This window comes from Prionailurus bengalensis, chromosome A3, assembly GCF_016509475.1.
Source record: "Prionailurus bengalensis isolate Pbe53 chromosome A3, Fcat_Pben_1.1_paternal_pri, whole genome shotgun sequence".
Taxonomy (NCBI): domain Eukaryota; kingdom Metazoa; phylum Chordata; class Mammalia; order Carnivora; family Felidae; genus Prionailurus; species Prionailurus bengalensis.
Window position 1 is genome coordinate 107,834,817 of NC_057354.1, and position 27,678 is coordinate 107,862,494.

The 27,678-nt window shown below is 39.6% G+C and overlaps 1 protein-coding gene across 11 annotated transcripts in view; it reads left to right on the plus strand.

The window, feature by feature from the left end:
- The window catches only part of SLC8A1 (solute carrier family 8 member A1), a 383,276-nt gene that overhangs the window by 302,418 nt on the left and 53,180 nt on the right, over positions 1 to 27,678 (plus strand). For 3 of the 11 annotated variants that reach the window (XM_043604090.1, XM_043604089.1, XM_043604092.1), the window contains 6 exons: positions 15,000 to 15,106; positions 18,233 to 18,253; positions 18,691 to 18,708; positions 18,818 to 18,832; positions 22,720 to 22,788; positions 27,318 to 27,448. In XM_043604090.1, the coding sequence (XP_043460025.1) occupies positions 15,000 to 15,106; positions 18,233 to 18,253; positions 18,691 to 18,708; positions 18,818 to 18,832; positions 22,720 to 22,788; positions 27,318 to 27,448 (361 nt within the window). Of the gene's footprint in view, positions 1 to 14,999; positions 15,107 to 15,654; positions 15,759 to 18,232; positions 18,254 to 18,690; positions 18,709 to 18,817; positions 18,833 to 22,719; positions 22,789 to 27,317; positions 27,449 to 27,678 lie in introns of all 11 variants that reach the window. The other 8 variants (XM_043604093.1, XM_043604094.1, XM_043604095.1 and 5 more) reach the window with 8 other exon arrangements.

Consider the following 27,678-nt stretch of genomic DNA (forward strand, 5'->3'; position numbering starts at 1 on the left):
TTGATGAAATTGAAATTTGGAGAGGGAAAGTGGCTTGACCAAGGTTATGCTACTATAAGAGCTGTTACATTTATATATTTACAGCTATAAGCTACAAATCGGTCAATGCCAATGCCAATCTAGATATCGTATGTCCCCTTCGACCTACCAGATTCCCTGAACAAAAGTGTAGACTTTTTAGAGAATTTGTCAAATAGCACAAGTCATAACAATAATAACCTTTCCCTGTAAGAAGATTATGTCTGGGTCAAAAGCAAAAAATAATAGTGAGGATTTGCTTTTTGTGTACTGTGTACATCATACAATCCATAACAAAATAAAAAATTTAAAAACATTTAAAAGCTGACTTACATATTTCCTCCTAAAATCAATGCACACTTTAAATGCATCTCATCAGAAGTCCTGTAATTAATCCAAGAATGGCTCACCAAGTACTTTCTCACTGTGTTTGGTCTAGTGGCTCAATTTTTTGTTAAACAATGGCTTTATTTGCATTATATAAACCTGTTCTGGTTCTGTAAAGTCTAACTGGGGACAACTCCCATTAAAAACATAAAACATAAAAGGGAAAAAGGCAAAACACATTTTCGGTACAAAGCCAATGAACTCTATTCTGGTTTTGGTTAATTTTGATTTTAAGCTTTAAACTGCTGGCATCCACAGGAGGCTAAATTGTCTTCTTGCTGATTTTCTCTTGCGATGATTACCTATAAAGTGCCTTGGGTCCCTTCTGTTAAGAATATGAGCTCCAAAAGAATAACTGTTTGGTGAAGTTTTAAACCAAGTAGAATACCTGAAAAAGATTTAAACATCCAAACAAGTGCTGTGCTGTAAAGTTCAGCGAGAGTCCACAGCCAGTGAATCACTGTGTTTTGCAGAGTGGAAAGCAGCAGCAGAAAGCGGGGGGCATACTGAGACCCTTGATATTTTGCTGGTAATAATTTTTGATTCATAGTTTATATCACTTTTAATGTTTACCTGGTCGTGATGAGACACTCAGGAAGTATTTCACCGTATAGAGGCACACTACCCGGAGCATTTATGGCTCCCTACATTGCTGCAAAGCTAATTCCTTCCAAAATTACTCTCTTTGAATTAGGAAATGGAGTCCCCATAAAATTCAGTCATAATCAGGGTGCCTGGGTGGCTCAGTCAGTTAAGCATCCAAATCTTGATTTCAGGCTCAGGTCATGATCTCACAGTCCTAGGCTCGAGCCCCACGTTAGACTCCGCACTGAGCGTGGATTCTCCCTGTCCCTCTGCCCCACCCCTGCTTTTGCTTTCTCTCTAAAAATAAATTTTAAAAAATTGAATTATATTCCTTAAGTGGAAAAAAATTACACATAATTATGGACCATTCTCATCTCAGTCCAAGTAGATCTTCAGGTTCCTTATCTAGTGGCTAATAGGGATATTCCATGACTCTGGGGGAAGAAGGAAGGAAGCAGAGAAAAATGCAAAGATAGACAACTGCTAAACATGATGCCCAGGAGACTTGGGATACAAATAAGACTATGGGTTCGTTTTGATTTATTCTTTAGTGTTTCTGTGGATGTTTCAGACTGTTTTCATGTCAGACTCACTAGGTCACACTCTACACAGTCATCCTTACTACAGGAAGTCCATGTCTCCATTGGATGGGCCCTTTAATTTATAAAGCATTTATCAGGATGACAATGATTTAAAAAGGCAGAAAGTTAACAAAACCAGTCATTTCCTTTTGTTATCGGCATCAGTTTTTAGTTCATTAAAAAGAGAGGAGGGAAGGAAAGGTTTTCTACAAAGAGTGGTGAATTGGATTCCAGCAGCACGAGAGAAGAAAAACACTAGGATGATAGCAGAATAGATAAATACCAGATGTGGACTCAAACTCTGGAGATGAGTTTTAATCCTGACTCTGGCATCCTCTACTTTTGCGGTGTTGGCCAATGTCAGTGAGTCTCAGTTTGCTCACCTGTATAATGAGAGGTGAAGAGGGAGATTTCTGTGGTGGAGCATTGGGAGATTATGCTTCTAGACTGGAGGGTAGGGTGTTGGTGAAGGCAAGGACTGAATTTGAGTAGAAAATGACTAATACTATTCTGATGACAACGGGAGTGGGTGATAAGGAGAAGGGCATAACCATGAGTATTTGCAAGTGATTTAGCATGAGGAATTATTTGTTAAGAAATGAACAGGAACTTAGTGAGGTAGCCAGAATGGCCTTCTAGGGAAACAACATTGACAGATGATTCCTGAAAAAATTTTCCAACAAAACTAGCCAGAAGATTAGTAATGACTGAGAAGAGAATTTCCCCTTTTAAAAATTGATGTATGAATTTTCTACATGGCAGAATCCAGACAAGAATTTCAAAAAGGGCCAATAGAAAATGGAGCTGAGGAAGGTTACCACCTGTGGTAGGAGTCCAGAGTGGGACCCAAGCATGTAAAGAAGATTACAAGAAATAAACATTCATCCTTAACAGAACTGATCCCAAGTAATGCATCCATAGGAAAACATAAAAAGTTCATAATATTTTTGGCTTGTTTTATTTATTTCCCCCTATAAAATATAGATCAGTCTAGACAGATAGGGACAGTAGAGAGAAAAACAATGGCCCACAATCCATTCATAAAGAGTTAATTACATTATTGTAAAGACATTTCATGGAATATCTTATGCCATTCAAAAGAAAAGTTTTAAAAAATTTTATGCCATGGGAAATGTTCAAAATGTTGAACATTAAGTGAAAAATCATGATACCAATTTTTATTTACACACACACACACTATATACATATGTGTGTGTATATATGTATATACATATATATACATATACACATATATATAGTCCGAATTGTGTAGCTGTATATTTTAAAAGCTAAAAGTAAACATTTTTAAATGTTAAATAGTTATCTCTAGTGGTGAGCTTATGGGTGATTTTCATTTTTCTTAATTTCTGCATTTGTCAAATTCTCAACAACGAGTATTACCTTGATGGGCAGGAAAAACAATTTAAGAGAAAGAACACAGAATAACTGAAAGTAATTCATATTATTTTAATTGTATTTAGTGGAAAAGAACCCATGAAATACAGACTAGCTGATATTTCACATGAAGATGGACAGAATTCTGTTCCGAATCAAGTTTTTTTTCTAGATTACCAGAGAAAGCAGAAGCCAAAGATAGACACTGAAAATCTGATTTAAAAGAAAAAGGGTTGTATTATCGATTTCTACTAACCTATCAGTTTTCTACTACTAACCTATCGATTTCTACTAAGCTTGATGTCAGTAAATAAGCCTTACTGAAATACTTTAGTTCCTAGTCTGTCTTCTCCTTGGTTTCCATAATAATAATTTCGACAACCACCATTTGTTGATTGCTTACTATTCTGTTTTTGTATATAATCCTCTCAACAACCTTATGACATAGATATAATTATTCCATTTTTATAGACAAGAAGACAAACATATAGATTAAGTCACTTGCAGGAGTTATAGACAGTTCATTCCCAAAAGTCCCAGTTCTTAACTTGACATAATATTGATCATGGTCATAATAGGAATAGCTAATATTCCTATTCCTATAATGCCTGTGTTAAGGCTCTGTGTTAAGCATTTTGTATGTATTATCACAATGACTGTTTGCAGCAATCAGATGAGATAAATACCATCATTATAACCACTTTCCAGAGCAGGCACTTGAGCCTTAGAAAGAATAAGTAACTCACACGGGTGCAGCTAATAAATGACAGAAGGAGAAGTTTGCAACCTGATTCCCTTTCCTAAGAAAGCATTTTAGAAGGTCATTTTTTTGCACCCCTATTGTGGAGTCACTCAGAGCCATGGTCACGGTCACAGTGTCCTGATTAGCCTTAATAATTATGTTATTTATGAAAATAAATGAACATTGAAATAGTTTAACAGACTTCCTGGAGAGCTTCTTACATGACACCTCCAGTAGAAACAAACCAGAGCCCCACCTGCATTTCTCACATTATACCCCATGGGGTGAGTAGTCAATAAATATTATTATTTATTGTTTTATTTTTTGTAAATCAATAAGCCCCCATTGTGAGATGCAAAACAAAAGTCCAAACATCTTTGTAGAATATGTAGTATGAACACATAAGGATTGATTGCTTAATCTAATGTAAAATAGCAATAAAATATTAGACATGCAATAGAAATGCAAAGTACAAAACTCAGCAACAATTCACTCATTATTGATTATTGGCTCTGTTCAAGAAAACATCTGGCATCTTGTCTTTTAGAATATTTTGTATGAACGCATGCAGAGAGACTGATTTGCCATTGATTATTTTGTGGCCATGGAGAAAGGATGGGAAGGAAGAAAAAGAGAGAAAGCATGTAAATAAAAAAATGTGAGAAAGCCCAGCTTTATTTCATGATGTTCTATTTTTAAAGCTGGACTCTTTTGGATAGAGATGCTTTCAGCATACACTAGCTGCTGTTCTGTAACATTCTAGGAGTGAAATCCTTCCACTGTTTTCCAGGGAAACTCTACATTGAACAAAGAATCTTGACAGAGGAAGAAAGTCCAAAGGCAGAAATAATCTCTGGAGAGAGATTCAGTAATAACCCAGCAATGTTTGAAATGTCCAATATGAAGAGAGCTTTTGAAAAGGATGGGAACTCAAAAGTTTTGTTGCAATTCACCAGCATCAATTTCACTTAATTCCAAATTCTTATTAAGGGCAGTGGCCTTTTATAAAAAAAAAAAATTATAAATTGAGGACTTGACAGAAGTTTCAAAAATGGAACCAAAGATATTTATGTGTTATGTGTTATCCTTGATGCCACAAAGTATTGAACATTATCCTCAACTTTGAGGGATTTGTCAAAACAACATTTTCTACAGAATTTGGCCTTTCCCATTCCCTGTATGGAGTACAAAGATCTCAGACTGTGGACACTTAAGCTGTCCTGACAAGTTAAGGGAGCAGTTTCAAGATGCTGAGAACCCTCCATCATTTGGTTAAAAGTCTCTCTCTCATGGAACTTGCGCAACGCCAATAATTTTAAACGGTCTTTAAACATCTAGACAAAGATCTGTTTTCATGTATTTCAACATGATGTCCAATGCTTGATCCACTTTATTTTTCACTATACTGACCAATTGTCAGCATGTACATTTAGGTAACAAACCCAGGATCTTTATGACTTTACCCTCCTTAAGACTGAAGTTTATCGACTGTACAGCAAGGAGGCAATGGTAAGGTATAGATTTTATATATCACAAAATTATGGTCACTTTAACACATTCATACCATTTTCTCTTCAAAACTTTACTCATGTGGTTTTCACACTAGCCTGCTATAATAGAATAGAACCCTGGGGAATACTAGAATTCTTAGCATATTATTTATTAGAGCAATAATTCTAGGGTCCCGGCAATGTTTCTTTCAAGCGGTCAACCAGCACAGGACAGGAAGGGAGCTCACAGGCTTTTCTTTAGAGACTAAAGCTGACCTTGCTGAAAGGAGAAAGATCAAAAATGAATTACTTTTGTTCCTATTTTGCATTTGGAAAAAATAAATTTGTTGCCTTTCAGTTACAAAAGTGAGCAGAAAAAAATAAAATAGGGTAAGCTGCCATTGGAAAACCCCTGATCCAGTGCTCTGTAAAATTCTGTGGGTATCCCAAGAGAATAGCAGGATTTTAGCTGGCCCTGCCTCTTGCCTTGCTTGAAGCAATCATTTCAATTACCACTTGATAATGTGGAGATCAGGGCATGGATGACAAGCCTCCCGAAAAACTCCCTTCATTTAGCTACTTTAGCAACTCTCAACCTCAGAGTCTATTTAAGTGCCAGAATAGTACTATCCCTGTTTGTCAACCTCTCTTCAGAGCAGGAGCTCTGGAAAAGCATGATTTCAGTCCCCTCCGTGTAACTAGCTGATGTAAAAGGGGACCTAGCAGAGCTGGGACTGGGAAGCTGAACACTACTAGCCTTTATGCCACTTGCTTCTCTGATTTCAGGGTTCTGTACTAGGTAGGCCATTATATAGGATGTGATCCCAAGCTACACAGGAGAGTGAATTTGAGGGTATGGCCCATGACTCCATCAAATATTTCCTGACCCCCACCTCCACCATCTGCCAACTGCCTTTTTTTTTTAATTTTAACGTTTATTCATTATTGAGAGACAGAGAGTGAGCATGAGCAGGGGAGGGGCAGAGAGAGGAGGAGACAGAATCTGAAGCAGGCTCCAGGCTCTGAGCTGTCAGCACAGAGCCCGACGTGGGGCTAGAACTCACAAACCGTGAGATCATGACCTGAGCTGAAGTCAGACGCTTAACTGACTGAGCCACCTAGGCGCCCCGCCAACTGCCCACTTTGAGGTGACTAGGTAAACAGGCAAGTAAGAACTACAGAGTAAGCCACTCCTTTTCAACTAATAATAACAACTGTTCATAACATTTTAGAGTCCTTTGCAAAATTATTTTGCATGCATTGTGTTATTTCATCTTTGTGACTACCTGTGAAGTTGTATCATCTACAGTTGATGACTGATGACACCCCCTATTTGATCATCACGACACTGTGAATATCAGTCACTGTGCAGTGAGCTTTATTATCCCCATTTGATAGACGGTAACATTGATGTTTAGAAGGGTGCCAGAACTGGTCCAAATACCTTGGCTAGAAAGTGGCCGAATCAAGATACTAATGAACTTGTGTAATCCACATCCCAGTCTGATGCTCTCGACCTGTCAACAAAGGAAACAACAGATTGAGTCATGGCCTGGCCCCTCCTTTATGGCCCATCTTAGCATGGAAACTTGAGCAAATTCCCAAGTAGATCTATACCCAGAGTTTCTCCTAATCTAAAGATGATGGGAAAACATTATTAGAAATAATATGAATAGCAGCGTGTTTTACCCTATTTGGAATGTTAATTAGGGGAGTGGATTTGGGTCACTTATGGAAAATGTGGAGAATATATGCGTGAGTCTTCTCTGACTGCCCCTTTCTGTTACTCCAAATCCCCAACTAACTCATCAAATCAATTTTTGAAGGAAAAAACAAACAAACAAAGCTTAAAATGGGCCAGGAATTTAAACCAAGCATACAAAGGCAATCCATAGCAAGCTCATCTTTCCTTGTAGGCAGAGAGAAATCAATGTCAACAACGGTGCTGGATAATGCCTGAGGTGATACGTAGAGAGCTGTGGACTCAGCAAGGGGCAGCAGCATGACCTATGATTACGGTCCTTTCCTTTTCTTTTTAAATAAATGCCATGAGGGAAATGCCACTTCTGACATTTCATAATACTTTGTACTTTGGGGAAAAGAAACCAGCCAAGGAAGCTAGGCCTGAGGTAAGAGCCACCAGAAATGCTTAGCATGTCAAAGTACAACATCAATAACCCTTGATCCTGGAGGGCAGGATTCTGTGGGGAAACCTGGGGAAAGGGATGGATTGAGGGCCTATGGTGCTGACAGACTGAGAAGTGGTGCTTAGCTTTGGGGCACATGGCCCTCCTGTCTCTGGCATGCAGCACTCCAATTTTCTGTTTAGCAGGACCAGCAAAATTTGAAACTCCGTACCAGAAAGCCTCAACATCCTCACAGCATTTTCTCACCCAAGACACAGTTCTTTCTAAAGACTAGGATTTACCCTGAAGCTTGCTTTAAAAAAATAATAACAGCTTTATGAAGACACAATTCACATGTCGTACGTTCACTTATTTAAAATATGTGATTCAATGAGGTTTAGTGTATTTTTGGAATTGTGTAACCATTGCTACAATCAATTGTAGAACGTTTTTATCACCCCCAAATGAAAACCCATTCCCATGAATAGTCACCATCCAATTACTGACAACCCCCTCCCCCCCACCCGCCAAACCTCAGCCCTAGGCAGCCACTAATCTACTTTCTGCCCCTATGGATTTGCCTGTTCTGGACTTTTCATATAAATGAATCATACCATATATGAACTTCTGTGTCTGGCTTCTTTCATTCAGCATAATGTTTCCATGGTTCAACCATTGTTGAAGTGTAGGGGAGGAAAGATAATTTTTCCTCTACCTTTTAGAGTTCTTGGCTGAGACCATGGACTAGAAGAAAGATAAATAAGAGAAATAAAACTTACTAACATGTCTACTTCATGTCTACATGAGAGATACCCAGGGAACAATTAGTTTTTCCCTAAGGTAGCTTAAATGCGTGCTTACATACCATCTTAGTAGGGGAAGAGGTGGGGAATGTAGACCTCTGAGAAGCAAGCAGATGATTTTTAGGAAAGATGATTAGACCCTTAGAAGAACAGATGGGAAGTATGACAGTTTGTGACAAAGTTTGTCAGGATGTGACATCCACTTGTACTCTCGTCTCCTGTGGTAATGGCTGATGACACTCGCAGGGAGGGAATCTGTGACAGTCAAGCTCCTTTTAGAGTATCTGTCTTTAGGCAGATGGCGGGGGGCAGGGGGTGCGGTTCAGAGAAAGGCTGTGCCTGCATTTGCTGTTTTTCGAGTGCCTATTACTCAAAATTATCAGCATACCAACGTGACATGTTCTGCCATCCTTCAGTTAGTGTGTGTCAGAATTTCATTTCTTTTTCTTGTTGAGTAATACTCCATTGTGTAGACAGACCACATTATGTTTATTCGCTCATTAGTTGATGGATAATTAGGTTGTTTCCACCTTGGGGCTTTCATGAATAATCTTGCTGTGAAGACCTACAAGTGGAATCGCTGGGTCATACTGTCACTCTGTTTTTTAATTTTGGAGGAATCGCTAGGTCTTTTCTGCAGCATTTTGCATTCCTGCCAGCAGTGTAAGAGAGTTTTAACCCCTCTACATTCTCTACAACACTTGTCATTATCTGTGTGTTTGCTTCCAGCCATCTTAGTGGGTTTGAATTGGTATCCCATTGCTGTTTTCATTGGCATTTCCCCCACTAACTAATGATGTTGAGCATCTCTTCACATACTTATTGTGCATTTGTTGATCTTCTTTGGAGAAATGTCTATTCAGATCCTTTGCCCATTTTCCAGTTGGCTTGTCCTTTTGAGTAATAGTCTATACCAAAGCTGTTAACATTAAATTTCAAATTTGCCTCACCTGATGACATCACTCTGTGGTCGGAGAAGTTGCCAGATCTTTTCCCTTCAGATGTAATCAATCCTGGGTCACTTCTTTCTTGAGTCTAAGTATGGTAGCCCTAATGTGGAAAGTTTTCAGTTCCACCAACATGCCTTTCACTGACATGGCTCAGAAGCTGAGAGTGGGGATATGAGGCATTACTATCTTCTGTGGCAACTGAAATCCTTATTTTTCCTACTCTCCCAGTAGAACTTCCATTGTGTAAAAGCCTATCACCAGAGTTCCTATCACTTGGCTGGGAAGGAAATAACTCTGTATGAGTGTAAACCCTGCTGCCTGAATGCTCAAGGTGTTTTCTCACCTATACTATTAGGGTGGCCTGAGGAGACCAGCATTTCCTCAGAGGAGAAAAGAGCAATTTAAATAGTCTATATAATCCACTTTAGTGAAGGACAAAGCAAAATGTTTCTCCCATGTTTCAGTCTAGATTGCTAATTAGACCTGAAATTTAGTTTTGACTCTGACTTTCTCACAATTGTATCTATTCTTTAATACATTCTTTTAAACATCAGGCATACAGTCTTGCTCCCCATTAGCCAGTTGCCAGCCCCTACTGCATATTGGAATCACCTGGAAAACTTTTAAAAACTGTATTCTTGCTGGGGCCCCACAACCAGAGTGTTTGATTTCACTGCTTTCGAGTGAGCCGAGCCCCCCACTTAAAGTTTGCAAAGCTCCACATGTGATTATAATATGCAGACAGAACCGAAACACAAGCCCAGCTATTACCAGCCTCTTAATTTGTCATCTGACTTAATAAAAGAACGCATTGTCCTCTCTAGGTCCGTGATTCTCAAACTTTAACATGCATAGTGTCATCTGGGTATCTTGTTAATACACAGACCTGATTTGGTGGGCCTGGGGGGTAGGCCTGAGATTCTGAAGTTCTAACAAGCCCCCCACCTCTCCCTATGAGGCTGAGGCTACTGATCGGTGGCTCAAAGTTCTCAGAATTGGTGAGTCCCTACATATTCATGGCACTTTTCGATTACTTCTAATAGGACCTCTCTCTCCTCAGGGATTCCACTTTTTAGAACAGCCATCATAAAATATATGTGTTGCTCTCCTTTTAAAAATAGAATTGAAATTCTACTATTGCTAATCTAGGCAATCCTTAACAAAAAGATAAAACAATAAACCTCTATATTAATTTAAAATAATGATCCAGATCCTTTAAAGTGGTCATAAAAATACTGCACAGCTGAATGAATAAGGAACTTTGTGCGTCATATAATTGAAGGTATTGGTCTTTGAAGCCAGTCATAGGAGTCTCACTTTGTGACCTTGGAAGTTTCTTAACTTCTCTGAGTCATTGTTTCCTCTGTGAATGTTAAGCAGCAGAAGTTACTTCTAGGGCTGTTATGAAGACAGGTGAATTAAGAAATGTAAAGTGCTCATAGGTTCACTGACTTCTCAGTAGGCCTAAAGAGAGTTTAGGGTTTTTTTTTTTAAATAAATGTTAAAATAGCCATTGCAGTATCCAAATATGTGAAATACTCACTAAAATCTTTTACATGGGGATTTAAAAGTAGAGTCTCTTCTCTTTAACCTCCCAAACTCATCTTTTTCTCACTTCTCTTAACATCAAGAACAGTCTTGAGAAAAACCACAGAAGGGCAAATTGAGGTTGACATAGAAAAAGAGGCCCTGATGCTACTTTGACTTACTGATGAGATATCAGAATATATTTTACAGAGATTTTCTTCTTCGTCTTTTTTTTTTTTTTACCTCTGCTACAAAAGCCACCTCTTTCTTTCCTTTCCCACCATCTGCCTGAGTCACCACCAGATATACAAACTCCTTGGCCGAATGTTATAAGGTGTTTGGGTCTTTTGAGACCCATCAGATACCAGAGAGACTGAGAAGTCAAAATAGTTGTTGGTTTATTATCAGAGAAAAAGCACTACAAAGAAATCAAAAGGAATAGCCCGTATTTTTCCACTAAACAAACTGATCTTCCTTAAAATCTTTTCCCCCCTAGAAATGGAACCAAGGTGTATTACTATAAAAATTTTGGCCATATTGAGAAATCACCTAATGTTATCATAAGATCTGTAACTACTTTGCTAGTTTCCAGAAAACATCTTTTTTATAGTACACTCAACAACTTTAGAGAGATGTTTTAAAAAAATCAAGTGAAAAGTTCTCATTACCTTCTTCATAATTATGGTAGATGAAAATTGCACGATATCAGCTTTTCTATTTGTTCCTTATCAGGGCAATCAGAGTACAAGAGTTGTCATTGGTTGAAGGGCTATGTCTACCTGAGTCTTCCAGTCTTGTTTTGGTTAACCTTTCAGTCTAAAGAAATAAAACTTGACTTGACTGCTACCTGTCGGTAAAGAGAACAAAAGGACAGCCAACAGGAATCTGTGTTCTCAGGGAGAGGGAGTCCCTGTTATAAAGCAAAAGCCCTTTGAATATGGGATTGGTGTGGCAATGGGGGGTGGGGGTGGGGTGCAAATGGGAGGGCCTTTAATCTTTTCAGTCCTTGAGATTCTATATCCACTGCAAAATTATGAGGAACAGAGGTGTGCTTCTGCTGATTATCAAACTAGAGTAACTGGAGTCCTTACCAAATCCACCCCATCTCATGTAACTTCCCCTGTGATGGAAGAAGTGGCATTAGGCTCTGAAAAGTGAGCAAAGGACAGCCTAAGGATAAGTTCCCTTAAAAATTACATTGGTTAGGGGGTGCCTGGGTGGCTCAATCGGTTAAGCTTCTGGCTCTTGATTTCAGCTCAGGTCATGATCTCATGGTCCTGGGATTGAACCCCAAGTCAGACTCTGGGCTGGGCTCTGTGCTGAGTATGAAGCCTGGTTAAGATTCTCCCTCTCCTTCTGCCCCTCCTCTGCTCGTGCTCGCTCTCACTTTCTCTCTCAAATTATGTTAGTCATTTTCACCTTTGCTACCTTTGCTAGGGGGAGAAGTGAAAGGTGAACATTAGCAATCTCTTCTGATTTTTGCCTCTCTTGATTTCAAGGGCTAATTCATAAGGATTAACTTTATCCTGCCTCTTTAAATGGACTGAAATGTCCTTCAATAATCAAGTTGCCTATTAATAGTTTTATTATGCAAGAGCACCAAAATCAATTTATAATTTAATGGTTCCTCCTGTCAGGGATACTATTGATGGTATTATTAATGATTTTGAAATAATATGCCATTATGCAAATCCCATCTATTTTAGGTGTCTTTGCCAGGCACCTACAGAGGTACTGTTTTCTTTTTCTTCATCTTTGATTTTCCAGTCTTACAGTTATCAAATCCTGAAACATTTTCTAAGGATTATGGACCTGGTAAATATTGATAATCTAAAGGTAAACTTTCAGTGCTTATTGTAGTATACAAATTGTGTGGGATTTTATATTTCTCATACTCCAGAGTATAGAAAATAAAGCTGCTACAACAATAGAGGATTAAATTCACAAAGGATATGAAACAATGTTATTTGGTTACTTCCATTCATTTGTGAATGAGTGATCATGTTGTTTTTTGGGAAGAAAACTGGTAGTTTTTTCTTAACAGACTTACCCGGTTAGCCAGGCTACTCCAGTCGTCTCTATGGTGCTCTATTTATGCAAATCAAAAAAAGTGGGATTACACATAGGATGGGTTGGGACTGCAAGATGCAGAAAGAGAAGTCAAATGTTTTTAGGTAATATAAGCAAGAGCATTGCAACATAACATTCAGCTTAATGTAGCTGAACTACATTAAGCTACATTCATTCAACTTCATGAAGCTGCCTTGATAAGGCATGTTAGACCATCAAGTCCAGAAGATGGTGGCAGGGCCCTTCTAATGCCCATCAGCACTTTGCCACACTTGGTCTTACGGGTGATTTCTTTAGTGGAATTGTACAACTGCAGTTTATGACTATAAGGCAGGAAGATGGAAATTAATACCCCAAATGCATAAATTCAATGACAAAGAGGATAGACATTTGGCAGGTTTTGCAAAGTAAACTTGATTTCACTGATAACATCAAATTCAGTTCTGAAATAAAGAGTTCATATATCATCATGGCTTACATCTCTTGTGCTCTCTCTAATAGTTTTTAACTTTTGGAGATTGAGGAATGATCAGATATCTTAATATAGTCAGGGCAGGCTGATTTTATTATATATTTACACACTCTCTCACTCTCTCTCTCTCTAAGTAAATGGGTCACTTCCAGAAAACAATTCTAGAAGTTAGACAGGAACTGTTCACTGTATACACGTAGTTGGACTTCATCACATTGTTGGTAGTTTTGTAAATGCCTAACTACTCTTTAAAAATGATTTAAAAAATAAAAAATAAATAAAAATAAAAATAATTATTGTTTTAGTCATTTACAGCTGAGATAGAAAAGGCCCTGTTATGAACCCCAATTCCTCAGTAATGAGAAATTAGATATGAGCATCATTCAGGGATATTCTTTAGCTGAGGAACAGAGAGCCGGTTATGGGGCTCCAAAGGACCAGACGCAATCATTTGATCTCATTTCCACAACGTTAACCCCAGAAAGTAAGACTAAAGCATTTAGCATTAGGAACTAGGATTTTCAGAAAATTAAAAGCAACTTCTACCTTTATTTAATACTAGGAAAGAACACTGAAGCTCCTTGTCATACATAGGTCTAAATGAAACTTGATGGCTTTGATCAATAACTAGAAGAAAAAAAAGATTATAAACAAAATTTGTTCCAGAAGATCTAGAAAACTCCAAACTAAATAACATCCATGACATTAAAACTGTGTCTATGTCAATTCATTGTTTCAAAAACTTTAGTCAGAAATGTTCTTGGCCAATGTTACTGGGAAAAAAATTTTTTTCAAGGACAAACAAGTGTTTAGGGGGCTCTGAGTAAGTTGCAATATAGGAAGTGATTAAGCCCTTATTAATTAGAAGGTAACATTAGATTTCTTTTCACAGTCATCAGGCTTATGGGAAATTGATATTTGCATAATATTTGCATTTGTCCTACTGTCTGTCAGTCACTCTCAACCAGAGGACCCTAAGGCTACAAGTGCTAATGGATGGATTACAGGAAGAATTCTTAACTAAATGCCTTGGTGCATTGCTAGAGTTGGAAATAGTATAAATGGTATATTTTGTAAGAGTTGAAATTCAACTTTGGAGGGATGAAAATAACTATAACATCATGGTTCCCCATCCCCCACCTTCCAAAACAGCTATTGCGAGGCCTCAGCTTTCTTCTTAAGACAAACAAAACATGAACACCTTCCCCTTGAGATCTAGGTGGAAAATCTGACTAACTTGAAGAAGAGTCTGATTCTAGGACATTGGGTGGGGTAACATAAAAGTGTTTGATTTTATTTTGTGATGGTCTTATACATTTATTACTTTAATAAAACTTTATGATAAAAATATTATGTTTGGAAATACAGTAAAGCAGAATGAAGGTAAAAAAATTAAAAAAATGACCCATAAGCCAGTCACTCACAGATAACAACCTCTGTTGATATTTTGATGTGATTTACCTATTTGTTCTAAAGGATTGATTTCCGGGGCACAGCTCAGACAATCCTACGATTAAGGCATTTACTAAGTAAATATTTTTTTTCTTATTATTGTGATCTGTGTTCTTCTGCTTTTCCTCCTCATGATGATGATGATAAACCTATTAGTCCTGAGTGCTACGTGTTGCCTAAAATCATTCCATGGCCTTGGGCAGGGGAGCTATGCATTGGGTGACCTCTATAATCTTACAGACCTACCCCACACCCATTCTGGAAGAACAAAGTCACAGTACGGAAGGTTCTCTGGAAGTACAGAAGTTTGTCTGGAAGTGCAGCTCGTTAACCTTGCTTTCCTCTTCTCTATGTTCCTTCTCTTTCCCTTGTTCGTCAATTTCTACTCTTCTCTGTTTCAGCAAAACAATATCAGTCAAGGTAATTGATGATGAGGAGTATGAGAAAAACAAGACCTTCTTCCTTGAGATTGGAGAGCCCCGCCTGGTGGAGATGAGTGAGAAGAAAGGTGGGGGAGCTGCTCCAGGGCTGAGCCCAACAGCTTCTTGCTGGCCTGTGCCACCCCTGGATGCCTGCACTCTTCAGACGTGACTCACAACACACACATCCCTCCACCTATGTAACAGGGCATAGATCTCACCCCCGGGGGCCACAGCGGTCCCAACCTGTAGCTCCATCAGCCAATTCTGGCCACTCTGCATGCTGCAGGGCTGAGAAACGAATGTTCAGTGCAGTCAATCAGGCCTTCATTTCTGGGAAAGATGGTGCTAATGTTTGCCAGGCCAAAACGAAGCCAACTTTCTGATCTCTCTTCCTAAGTTGGGGTACTTCCTGACAGCTAAGTGAAGCAGGAAAAAATGGTGTAAGTGGTAAATTGGAAGAAAACGTCACCGGGGCCAGCTGGGAGTAGCCGTGATGCCCTTTTACATACTTCTGGAGGTCCATGTGTTGCCAGTTCAACCTTCATAACATCACAGTAACATGCAGCTTGGTGAACACCTAGCATGAGCGTGTGACGCCAACCATTTGTTTTGCCTTTGTCTTGTGTTCCCACAGGAAGATCATTACCATTAGAATATTTGACCGTGAGGAATATGAGAAAGAGTGCAGTTTCTCCCTTGTGCTTGAGGAACCAAAATGGATAAGAAGAGGAATGACAGGTGTGAGAGTATACAAAGACATACCAGCGAGAAATTGTACTCTTCTCTCTCCGTGTCTCCTACTCTCACACTTAACTCTCTCCTCTTCCTCGGCTCCAAGTACTATCCTTTATTTCCTTGGAAGCTTTAGCAATTTCATCCCCTTCCCTCATTCACAAGTGCACCAAGAAATGCCCCCTCTCTTCAGGAAACGCCCACTAACCTGGATTGAAACGCAGACTTAAGAAATACCGTAAGAGATTTCTGTAAATCAGAAGTGATGATCTAAAAGCAATATTTCTGTGTTCAGTTATTCACTATTCAGGGATTATTCTAAAATGTGCTTCTGACTACCAAATCTCCCCTTGAACATTAGTCATAAAAACTTAGTGATAATGCTTATTAGTAATGTCTAATAAGTAATGACTTATAACTAATGCCATTAGTCTAATGGAAACTAATAGGAACTTTTGAGATAATTCAGTAATTAGGCTCCTTTCCACAACCCAGTTTTCAAAAAAAATAGATATTTAATAAGAGCAAAGACCCTTGAAGAATACTGTTGTACACATTGTAGCATCCATTTGGCCTAAGATTTTTCATATCATCAAATATGACATTTCCAAGGGACAAGAGGTAGACACGAATTTAAGCCTTGCTTAAGGCCTAGCCAGCCTTATGCTCCAAAATGTTTTGATCCTTATAGAATTGACAGTTTTCTAATATATATAGTAAAAAGGAAAAATAAATAGCAGTATCCTTAAAGCTAGATTTTTTTTAGTTGATTTGTACTTACATATTTTTAGAAAATATTTGAACAAAGAAGCCAATTTCTTTGTGCTCTTTGATTTTATATCTATTTCCACGGCCTAGTTTTCATAAGGAAGGCCAGGAATTTTATACCACCCTGAAAGATAATATTTTGTTCTGAATTATCACAAGGGCTTCATATAATTACCCTCTACTAGTGGCCATTTTAAAGGGATTATGTAAATGAGCATTCTACACATTAATAGATCTTACTCACTGCATACAAACATACATGCAGTAGCATAGGAGATGATTAGACCACTTGGTAAGAAATTTATACTTTTACATGTAAGAAAAAAAAATCAAATATAGTCTATTCCTATATAGACTCAACATTTGGGGGAATTTGATCTCACATTTGTAGGAACTCACAGACTTCAGAGTCCATCAGAAAAAAAAAAAGTGTATGTCCTGACTTAATCATGTCCCAAAGGAACATTTTGGGGACTCATGTTAATGCGGTCTATTTAATATGCTCCATAGGCAGTAGGCAGAAGGAAAAGACACTTTAGAAAACAGAGCTGATTTCTTACAAAGATGGGATCAAAAATGCCTCATTAACATACAGGAAAAAAGCACTTACTTCTAAATGTATTCCTCCAAAACACTGTCTTTTATCTAAAGGAAGAGCATCTTAGATACAGCTCTTTCAATTGCCATTTTAGTAAAATATGCCCTCATGTGAAAGCAAATTAAAATTCCTTGATAGCACTATCTGGTTTCGCACCCTTCCAAGTGGATTCTTGTCACTATAAGTGAAATTACTGACTTGTTTTAGAAAGTATCCTCTAATGCCACTACCATTAGCAGGAAAACAGGGCTGAAAATGTAATTGTAGCATTCTCCTCCACAACTCCTGAAGTAATTGGTATATGTTTAGTTAGGTAGCTTTCACCAAAATAAAGCGCCACTGTATAGTCTGGGTTTAAAGCACATAACCTGGAAGATAAATCACAGACGTCCCACCCCACCCCACCTCCACCTGCCTTGTCGGTTTCCATGAAGTTACAGGTCCACAAGAAGTAGTGTGATCGTGCACTTATAATATGCAGAAGTCATAGATAAGGACACACATATAAGTGCTAATTCCTGGGACTCAAGTTTTGAAGGTTTAAAAAAACATAAGCATCCCTTGATGGCCAGTGAATACCAAATAAGTAGAATTCCAGAGAGGGCTTTACCTTGTGCCAAAGTCTCCGTCAGGCAGGGCAGCCAAAATAGAATTTCCTGAGATGTTCTATCTATCGTCGTTGAACGACAGGTATCAGACCTGAGATCCTGGATGATTTAAGACTCCCGTATGTTGAGTTTAGTAACTCTCTGGCAATATGTAATGAGGAAGACTCAGTCAAATAAAGATGAACTCCATAAAATATTTCTACTGTGTGTGGTAAACTGGATACATATAGTATATGTAAACATATACAGTAGAAATGTTTTATGAAGTCCCCAGGTGAACTGTACACATATATAATCAACCACACACATTTGCAAAAATTAGCGTTGGGATTGTTTATTTGAAAATATTCCCAATGCCACATTTCCTTGGGGTGCACCCATGTTAGCAGTGGCCCCCTACCACTGTAATCAAATCTGCCTGGATTTCTTTCTGCTGATATTCCTCTTACTTTCATTATTCATCTGGTCTCTTATTCTGTGTTTGTCTTTGTCTGTTTCTTTCACAGCCCTGTTACTGAATGAGCTTGGTAAGCATTTCATTTCTTGCATTTCCTTTCCATTTTTCTAAGTTATTTTCCATGAATGTCAGGTGATACAGTACCTTTCTGACTCTTCTTTTATTTCTGTTGGTTTACTAGCCATATTGTTGTGTAGGGCCGCTGGCCTCATTTTTGTGTAGTTCAGATAGTTTATATTCCATTTTTAGTTCAGTGCAGTCTCTTTAAAAACCAGCGGTTGCTTAGGTATGCACAAGGATTAAATTTGTGCACTAAGCCCCGTAATCTTAAAAGAATGAGTAGCGATTAAATCATGTGCAGATGTTTTCAGTTTTTTCTTAATTGTGAATATAATTTGGCAAGTTTCTGTATCTTAGATGGGTGGTCAGGCAGCCGATGTCACTAGTATTTGTTATTTAGATTGTAAGTTAAATAAATTGTAACATTTGTTCTTTTTTCTTTTTTAGGTGGCTTCACAATAACAGGTATGAATTTTTAAAGCTAATGACGTCAATTTTTTTTTTTTTGCTGTTTTCACCATGTGTTGTTTACATTTTTAAAAATCACTTCTCATTTTTATTTGCTTTTATGAAGGAAAATACCTGTACGGTAAGACAGTTTTTTTTTTGTTTAATGTTCTTCATTTTCCCCCAAATGCCCTTAAAAATCAAACCAAAACCACATTTTAGGTAACCTGCGTTAACATTTAGCTGTGGCACATGGTGTGCTCTTGTTGACTTTACACATTTAACGTTTTACACATTAACAACGTGTGTGTTGTGTTTCTGTATATGCACATTTGTATGGAGAACCTGTAATTGTTCACATTTTGATACTGGTCGATTTATAAATGTTCACGTAGCACTGATGATGTGCTGTGTACCCCTGCCAGATGCTCCAGAGTGCCAGAATAAATAAGACAATTGCTGGCCTTAAGGAAACAGAGGAATTGACATCTAGGACCGCTCCATGGCCCAAGTTCAGGCCCCTATTAATACATGATGCCGGGTTAGCAGAGGACAGAGCAGTCCTTTCCCCTCACCCCACAGCACCAATCTGAGCCCCTGTTTGGGGACTTCAGTTTGAGCTTTATAATCATGGCCTCTTCGGGTGCATTACAGAGTGTTCTATAAAAACCCAAACTGCGAGTCAAAAAGTGTAAAACTCTCAAATTCATACTGGTATCCAGCCTGTGTTGATTACATTAAACTATTCCAAACACTCTAAAGCTATTTTCTTGTGTACAGAAGGAAGATGTTTCCTTACGGCATCCTCCCTTTTGACCCTAAGCAATTTCTCACTTTTTCAGAATCATCTATGCAGATTTAGAGAGGGACAGAAATAATGAATGGTAGGTCTGATCTGTGTGAAGGTGAAGGTTGAAGATGTCTCTAAAGGCATCCTAATGGCCATGGCATTTTCAATATGTTGTGCAGATACCAACAGTGGCATTCTTTTTTTCCTGAAATCAGCTGAACCAAAATATTTAAGGGGGGAAATATTTCCAAAAATTTCCATTTTGCAAATGCTATGGTGGGGGAGTTGGGAATTAATGAAACCACTGTTCATATAAACTCATGATCAGGTCGTTCCAATATGATTCTGTCCAAAGTGGAACTTTCTGAATGCGAGCAATTTCACAGGGGGTCTTTGCTCTCCGCTTCTCCTCCCCGGACACGGCATTTAATGATAAAATAATCCATAGACTCTCAGAGACACAGACAGTGAAAAGGATAAAAATGCTTAAACAGGACAAGTCCTCACAGAGGGTTTTTAAAATCTGAACCATGTGAAGCTCTCCCCCCCCCCCCCCCGTCAAGTCTCTGCAGTTGTGCACTGCTGAAGATGCTGGTTTTGAATCCAAGTGTGGGAATTTGCATTTAGTTTTAAAACTTTTATCTTATTTTTCTCATCCCATGTTTGAACTCACTGAAGTCTTCTTGGAAATACTCTGCTCCTGGCACCCAATAAGTTGGTTGTCCTTGTGAGATTTGAGGGAGGTGGAAATTGGGCAAGGTAGCCTTCATGGATTCTGAAATAATTAGAAATTAAAAAGTCAACCATTGGAGAAATATTGTAGGGTCTAGCAGCACCTTAAGTCCTGTGCAGCCTGATAATGAGATCTTCACTAGAAAATCATTGGCTACATAGTGCCTTGTTAAAATACATTGATGTATTTAGCTATTTTCCTATTTTCCTGATCATTGACTATGTCAGGATTTTGCTTTTCGGGCCTTCCTTTTGTGTCACTTGAAGCACCCTCCCTTTTAAATATCTAGGTAATAACAGGATCCTAGTTTTCTTTCCCCAGAAATTGTTCATATCATGTTCTAGAATATCCGTCCAGTAATGCCCAACATTTCCTGCCTTGGACACATCTTGCGTTCAAGAGAACAGAATCACTCCTTCCAAAGATTTCTATCATTTCATGTACTTACTTCATTAAATCTTTCTTAAGGCTTTAATTTGAACTAGAGATTTTCTGTTCTTGCCCCCCTCTTCCCAACACTTGAAATTGATACAGTTAGAACAAGAGAATGTTCCAAAACTCTCTGGGAATCTCCACATTGGCAGGCCCCTCTCACTTTAGATGACCCTTCTTCTCCTGAGCTGGGTCAGAATACCTGGGATCCACACGCTATAGATGCCCAGGGGAAGGTTCTAAAATTTAGGTCTACACAGTGAAAAGCAGCTTTAAGCCTAAAGAACTTTCCTTTGAAGTCACTTTGAGGCTTTGAAGTCAAGGCTTTGAGATGCAAGGGCAGTAGAGAAGAATTAATCTAGCCCTTGGCCTCCGCCTGCAGCTTTTCTGTAGTCTTGTGCAGCTGAGTGTGAAAATCTAAATCTGAAGCAGAATATATGGAAATTGAAAAAGTCATTTGGTCCACAGCCCAATATATTTCAGAGATTTCATTAGTGGTGGACATTAAGTGCTGGAGGTGATTTTGGAATTTGCAAATCTTTATGTGTTGCTCCTAGACCTTGCCTCATTGAAAGGCCCTTGTTGGGACCTATGATCTCATTCTCCCTTGACCTTTACGGCATAAAACATGATAACCTCCTATACGTTATAGCTCATTAGAGTTTGTAATTTGGCATACCATTTAATCTTCAACCTTACGAAGATATTATTGTTCTCACCTATATGAAGGAAATGAAGGTTGAAAGAGATTAATCAATTGATTAATCAATCTACCCCAAATCACCCATCTGGATTCAGAGCCTGGCCCTCTAATGATGAGTGTTCTAGCACCTTCATTTCCTCCCTTTCAACCTCTTCATTCCTACCTTCATCTTAACCCCTTGGCAATCCAAAGCCCAGCCATGTCTCATAAATGCCATCAGTGTGAATTCCAGTCAAATGAGCAATGAGGGGGACTCACTGCGTGTGCATCACACTGCTTGTGATGTGAAACTAGAGCACATTAATTTGGATTGTTTAAAAAAAATTAAGTATTCTGGTTCAATTTGGAGAAGAGAGAGGCATGTGTGATTCTCTAAACAGGCAGCTATAGAGTTGTATAATAAAAGTCAATATACTTCTCTAAAAGTTGCTCTCCCAGTTAGATAATTCTCATAATACAGTAGATTTAACAAGGTACGTGGCTTTTTAAGAAAGCCAAAGTATGAAAATTCTGACATTGTAACACACTTCAATCACTGCAGTACCTAGGGTAGAGGAACCAACCCCCTTCAATTTTAGCTTCGTTTACAGTTGAGGAAACTGAGTCTCAGAGAAGAGAATGCTTTGCCCAAACTTAGATGGCAAGCATTTTGGCAAAAGTTGGCACCAAGTCAATTTCATCAATTCTCAGATCAGTTCTAGGTAGCTCTTGGTAGAAGTCAACAGCAGGTGGATTTGGCAGTCGATTGAGCCAGAAGTTTAACAAAAACCCTAGGCCCAAATAACCCAAGAGTTACTGTGATGATGGTGTACCCTTGCAAAGCCTGCCAGTGGATAAAACATTCTCCTATTCAGACTGCCCAGGAAATAAATAAGCATGTTCCCAGATGCTATGTCACTAGACCCTCAAACAAACCTATGATGTGGATGGAGCAGGTACTATTATCCCCATTTACATGCAGGGAAACTGGGAAATAACCTGCTCAAGGTTATTGGCTATGTCATTGGCACCAGTAGGCTTCAAAACCAGGTTACCTGTCATCACACCAAGTGCTTTCCATTGTTTTGTGAGGCCTCTGGAAGCAGTCACTTGAAGGGCATGGACATTCCACCTCAGACGCTTGCAGGAATCTAGCAGCACCCCCTACTGAGGAGGGTGTGGTTCATTCACATAATCTGGCTTGGCTCCTAGAACACTTACTCCATTTATTTGTTCACTTCTGTGACCTCCGTAGGAGTAACTCAATCCCCAAACTAACACTGCTTGTGATGTGTGCATCTGGATGTGATGTTTAGCTTACTAATTCCACAAAGCTCTGGTAGCAAACCAGTGCATCCATTCTGCTGATTTTCTGCCTGTCCTTTTTGCTAGGCCAGCCTGTCTTCCGGAAAGTTCATGCTAGAGAACATCCGATCCCTTCTACTGTAATCACCATTGCAGGTACTCATTGCATCATGGTTCTTGAAAACCACAGTTTAGTTAGCTTGAAGTTAACTGCCTTCAAGTGTTCTTGAAGTCTCTAGACATGAAACGGTTTGGCCCCTGTCCCCTCTAGAACATTGCTAAAGGATACAGTGGCTTCTCTGCAGCTGGGAGTATGGTGGGTCATCAACAATAACACAAGCATATCCACACAGGACAGGATGCATAGTCAAGGGAGCAAATGGACCTGAAGAGAAGATTGACCCCATGGCCTCTCCCTCTCAAGTTTCAACATATTCCAGATTTCTCTCAAGTCTCGCTTCTCAAAATGGGTCTTTCATTCAAAGTATAATGAAGTTTCTTTAAAAGCAAGAGCCTGCCTTTCTTGCCTCCAGGCAATGTGATGATAGCCACATACACACTGATGATAATACATCTGTGGGGGGTTCTCTAGAAGGAACATTACCAAGGTGACCAGAGGACCATGCAGTCATCCCAAATCTACCATAAGCATAGAGCCCAGGCATCATCTCCAAGTCTCTGGATGAGGACAGGGATATTCATTCCTCAATCATCGCCATCACTGGCCACTGTGGTAGAAACACTTCCTCCTGCCCCAGTAGGACTTTCCTATTCCTCACATCACACTTACCCACTCAATAATCATGATACCCAGACTTGACTGGTGGTTTTATCACAGGCTTGGTTTATGTCTTGTCAATACCGATTTTATGGGGTGCCTGGGTGGCTCAGTCAGTTGAGCATCCAACTTCAGCTCAAGTCATAATCTCACAGTTTGTGGATCTGAGCCCTAACTCAAGCTGTCTGCTATCAGCACGGAGCCTACTTTGGATCCTCTGTCTCCCCCTCTCTCTGCCCCTCTCAGCTTCGCGCTCTCTCAATCTCTCTCTAAAAAATAAACACTAAAAAAATACTGATTTTTACAGTGGGTATGAATTACACATTTGATCTTTAAATTGTGTTGGTTGGTTAAGCCTATGATGTTATGTGATTTACTATCAACTTCTCAATTAAATATGACGAATTTTAAAAGTATACTTGTATATGTATGCAGAGACAGAGACAGAGAATGAATTCCCTGACAAGCCAAACTAAAACTCCAGTATGTTATCACTGTGCATAAGTAAGGAGGTGAAACTGACTTGGCCAGAGTAAAATGGACTGTGTTTGATCCAGCATTCAAAATGAAAAGGAAACAAAACAAAACAAAAACCAACCAAGTGAAAAGGAAACAAATATAATAGACCATCCAAACAAATTATGTTAAACTGTTTCCCCCAACCAATAAAAGATATCTCAAGAGAGGATTTTTTTTTTTAAAGAGAGGACACTTTCTTTCTTTCTTTCTTTCTTTCTTTAATTTTGAGAGAGACAGAGACAGTATGAGCAGCATGAGTGTGAGGGGAAGAGAGAGAGAGAGAGAGAGAGAGAGAGAGAGAGAGAGAGAGAATATGAATGAATGAATGAATCCCAAGCAGGCTCCCCACTGTCAGCACAGAGCCTGATACAGGGCTCGAACTCAGGAAACCGTGAGATCATGACCTGAGCCGAAACTGAGAGTTGGACGCTTAACCGACTGAGCCATCCAGGTGTCCCCAAAGAGAGGACACTTTTTTTTTTAATTTTTTTAATGTTTATTTATTTTTGAGACAGAGAGAGAGACAGAGCATGAACAGGGGAGGGGCAGAGAGAGGGAGACACAGAATCTAAAACGGGCTCCAGGCTCTGAGCTGTCAGCACAGAGCCCAACGCAGGGCTCGAACTCACAGACCGTGAGATCATGACCTGAGCCGAAGTCGGACGCTTAACCGACTGAGCCACCCAGGCGCCCCAAGAGAGGACACTTTTTAAAACAACAGACCAGTATTTGCCAGCATCAAAAATCTGTACCACAGATACTAATTTATCAATATCGTTGCAGAGCAACACCAGGATTTATCTAGTTGCTTCTTTTCCATCACATACAATTCTCTCTTAAATGTTCATGACATTTATTAAGTGCAAATAGCCCTGACCTTTCCATGACATTATGCCTTTGTGCTTGGACATCTGTCTGCCTGGAATGCCCCCTTCTATACCACCTTCTAGCCAACCTTACCACCAACTTCACCTGGCAAGCTGCTCTGCAGGTTCCATGGCCAATTTCAAATATTTCCTCTTTTCTGAAGGCTTCCCTGACTCCCTTAGACAGAGCAAGCTGCTTCCCCACCCTGATTTCTCAGCCTTACCTCGCTGCATTCTAAGCTCTCCCATCTCTATACCTCACTTCTCACGTGAACAACAAACAGGATCTTTATATGCATATACAGCAAATGTCAGGAACTAGTTACAGATATAATAGAACCAAACTAAGCATTTCATCCTGATCAGAAGGATGGAAAGATGACTAAAAAGGGAATAAATAACTGTTTTTAATCACTGTAATTCAATTTCATTTGCTACCATGTCCATTTGTTCAATGCCATGTTCCAAATAATTTCATTTTGTGGAATGTGGCATTAAACAATGTGACCACATCACCTTTCTTTTGTAATTTCTCCAATTTTCTACATAAAGTGCCTTGAGTCCCATTTAAAGCAACTTATCACTTATAAGTAAACTACGGAAAAGGAAGCCATAATAAATATTCTCTCTCCATGGTTTTGCAATTCAAATAATAATCCTGGCTGTTCTTCTGGAAAAATAATTTTTATTTGCTGTAAGTCTCTAAGACATCCATGTTCAGCCAAGGTTTTGAACAAAGACACTAAAAGAACCTACTGCTACGAAAACTACCAATAACATTATCCTGAGTTCAAGGATCAGAAAGCAAGGAATCAAAATACGATTGACTTGAGCACTGGGTAGACTAGACATCACATATCTCAGCTGACCACTTCCTTGACTACATACACAATTTCAAGGACAAATCTGGAGGACACCAGTTGGAACCCTTTGCCTTCTCTTGGGTCATAACTTCCCAAGCCTGCTATAAAAATCTCTACTACTTCTGCAGTTAAAATTAATCTTACCCCTCTCTTTTGTATCTCTTAACATTTAGCACTTTCTGGTCAGTCCAAAATCACTTATTTTTTAGTCTCCATCTAATTTCCTTGAGGCCATGTAAGGACTGGGGATAGAAAAGCAGATTCTAAAATATTATTTTAGGAAGACACTATTGAATACATACTAAAGCATTAATATGCTACATCCTGCTTTTGCCTTGGGTTGGTTTTGACACTTGGTATTTAAAATGCTAGCTAGCAGTATCCCTAGCCCATCTTCTCTGTGCCCTAGCAGTGAGCTGGCCTAGGAACTGGTTCTCTACAAAATTTGCTAGAGCATCAAATGGACCCACCACAGCAGGGCCCTCAGCAGAGGGAAAACTTGTCTTTGGAGGGAATGAGAGGTATGGACTCCTGCAGAAGCTGATGCCTAAATAAACACAAAAGGCAAGAAGACTGGGCTAGAAGTCCCTCCCTTTCTTGTGTTTCCTCAGTCAACAGATTCCTACCACAGGCAGTTTGCCTGGAAAGTTCTAGAAGCAAAGGCATCAGGGCAGAGGTCTTTCCATACCACCCATACAACTCCCTTGGAGATGAGGTACATTTGACTCAAGTAGCCTGTCTCGTTCCGGCATCCTGGGCCTGAAGGATAAGGAGGTAGAGTGATTATAGGAATGGTGTTTGCCATGTGCATGGCCTTTTTCAGTCTGAAATTTATCCTAATGACCTTCACATAGCGAGGAGCCAACTGTGAGCTTCCCCTCATTAGTGGACTCTCAAGTCCATTAACATTTTCTTAACACCCACTAGCCTCTCCTGGAGTGTAAGGAACCTGGTGGTTCTGGAAATAATCATGCTCACATGGTGAGTGGTATTAACTCCCAAAGGCTTCACCTTTGCCCCCCCGTTTACTTTAAGATGAGCGTGGTCAAGGTCTTCCTAACAAATCTCAACTTTGCACCACAGAGCGGAAGCACGAGGTCACAGGCATCGTTGTGAAACACGGAATGGATGGTTTGCTTCTTAACTTGCAACAGGGGCTCTGGCTAAGATCAGAATCTCCCTTCAACCAATTTTTTGGCACTGGGGCATTTTCTGTTGCCTCCGGAGAGTAGAGAGGAGGAGGCATCCCTTGTGTCACTCCAGCACTTTTCATTACGGTTCCTTTGGTCACCTGCTAAAGGAATGTATAAAAACAGCCAGGTGAACCAGCATCACAGGGGACAGCTGGGTGATCCCTCAGCACAGACGGCGTGCAGGCAGAGTCTTTCCCAGTGATATGCCCATACGAGCTGCTTTCCTGATCTGCACTTTGGCTCGTGCTCAGGTTGTGGGTCATTTACAGTCACCTGCTGTTAACAGTGATGTGATGTGAAGTGATGACATGCCAGCACTTCTCCCCTCCGGCCTTATGATCTCACCCAAGGGACTTTTAGTAGGTCATTAGGGCTTCCTTCCTTCTCAGTTTTCTTGTAGCAGAACCCAGGGATTTCCAAAGAAAATTGAGCACAGGGCTAACTTTCTTGCCCTTCCCTTTCACAGAGGAATGTGATGACAAGCAGCCGCTGACCAGCAAAGAGGAAGAGGAGAGGCGCATTGCAGAAATGGGGCGGCCCATTCTGGGAGAACACACCAAGCTGGAAGTGATCATTGAAGAATCCTACGAATTCAAGGTATGCTCACCAACGCTGCCCACGGGGGAGGCCAGGCCCATCTCGGGACCCAGACTGTCCAGACTGCCGTCAATGTCAGGAACTGGCTCATTAACTGAGAATCTTTTCAGGGCAGAACTAGAATGAGAAAGGTAGGGAACCAAGAGGTCCTGCAAACTGAACAGTATCAGAACCAGGGGCCAGTGGGTGGCATCGGTCACTGCCCAGGGTCAGAGGTGCCCCAAAGGGAG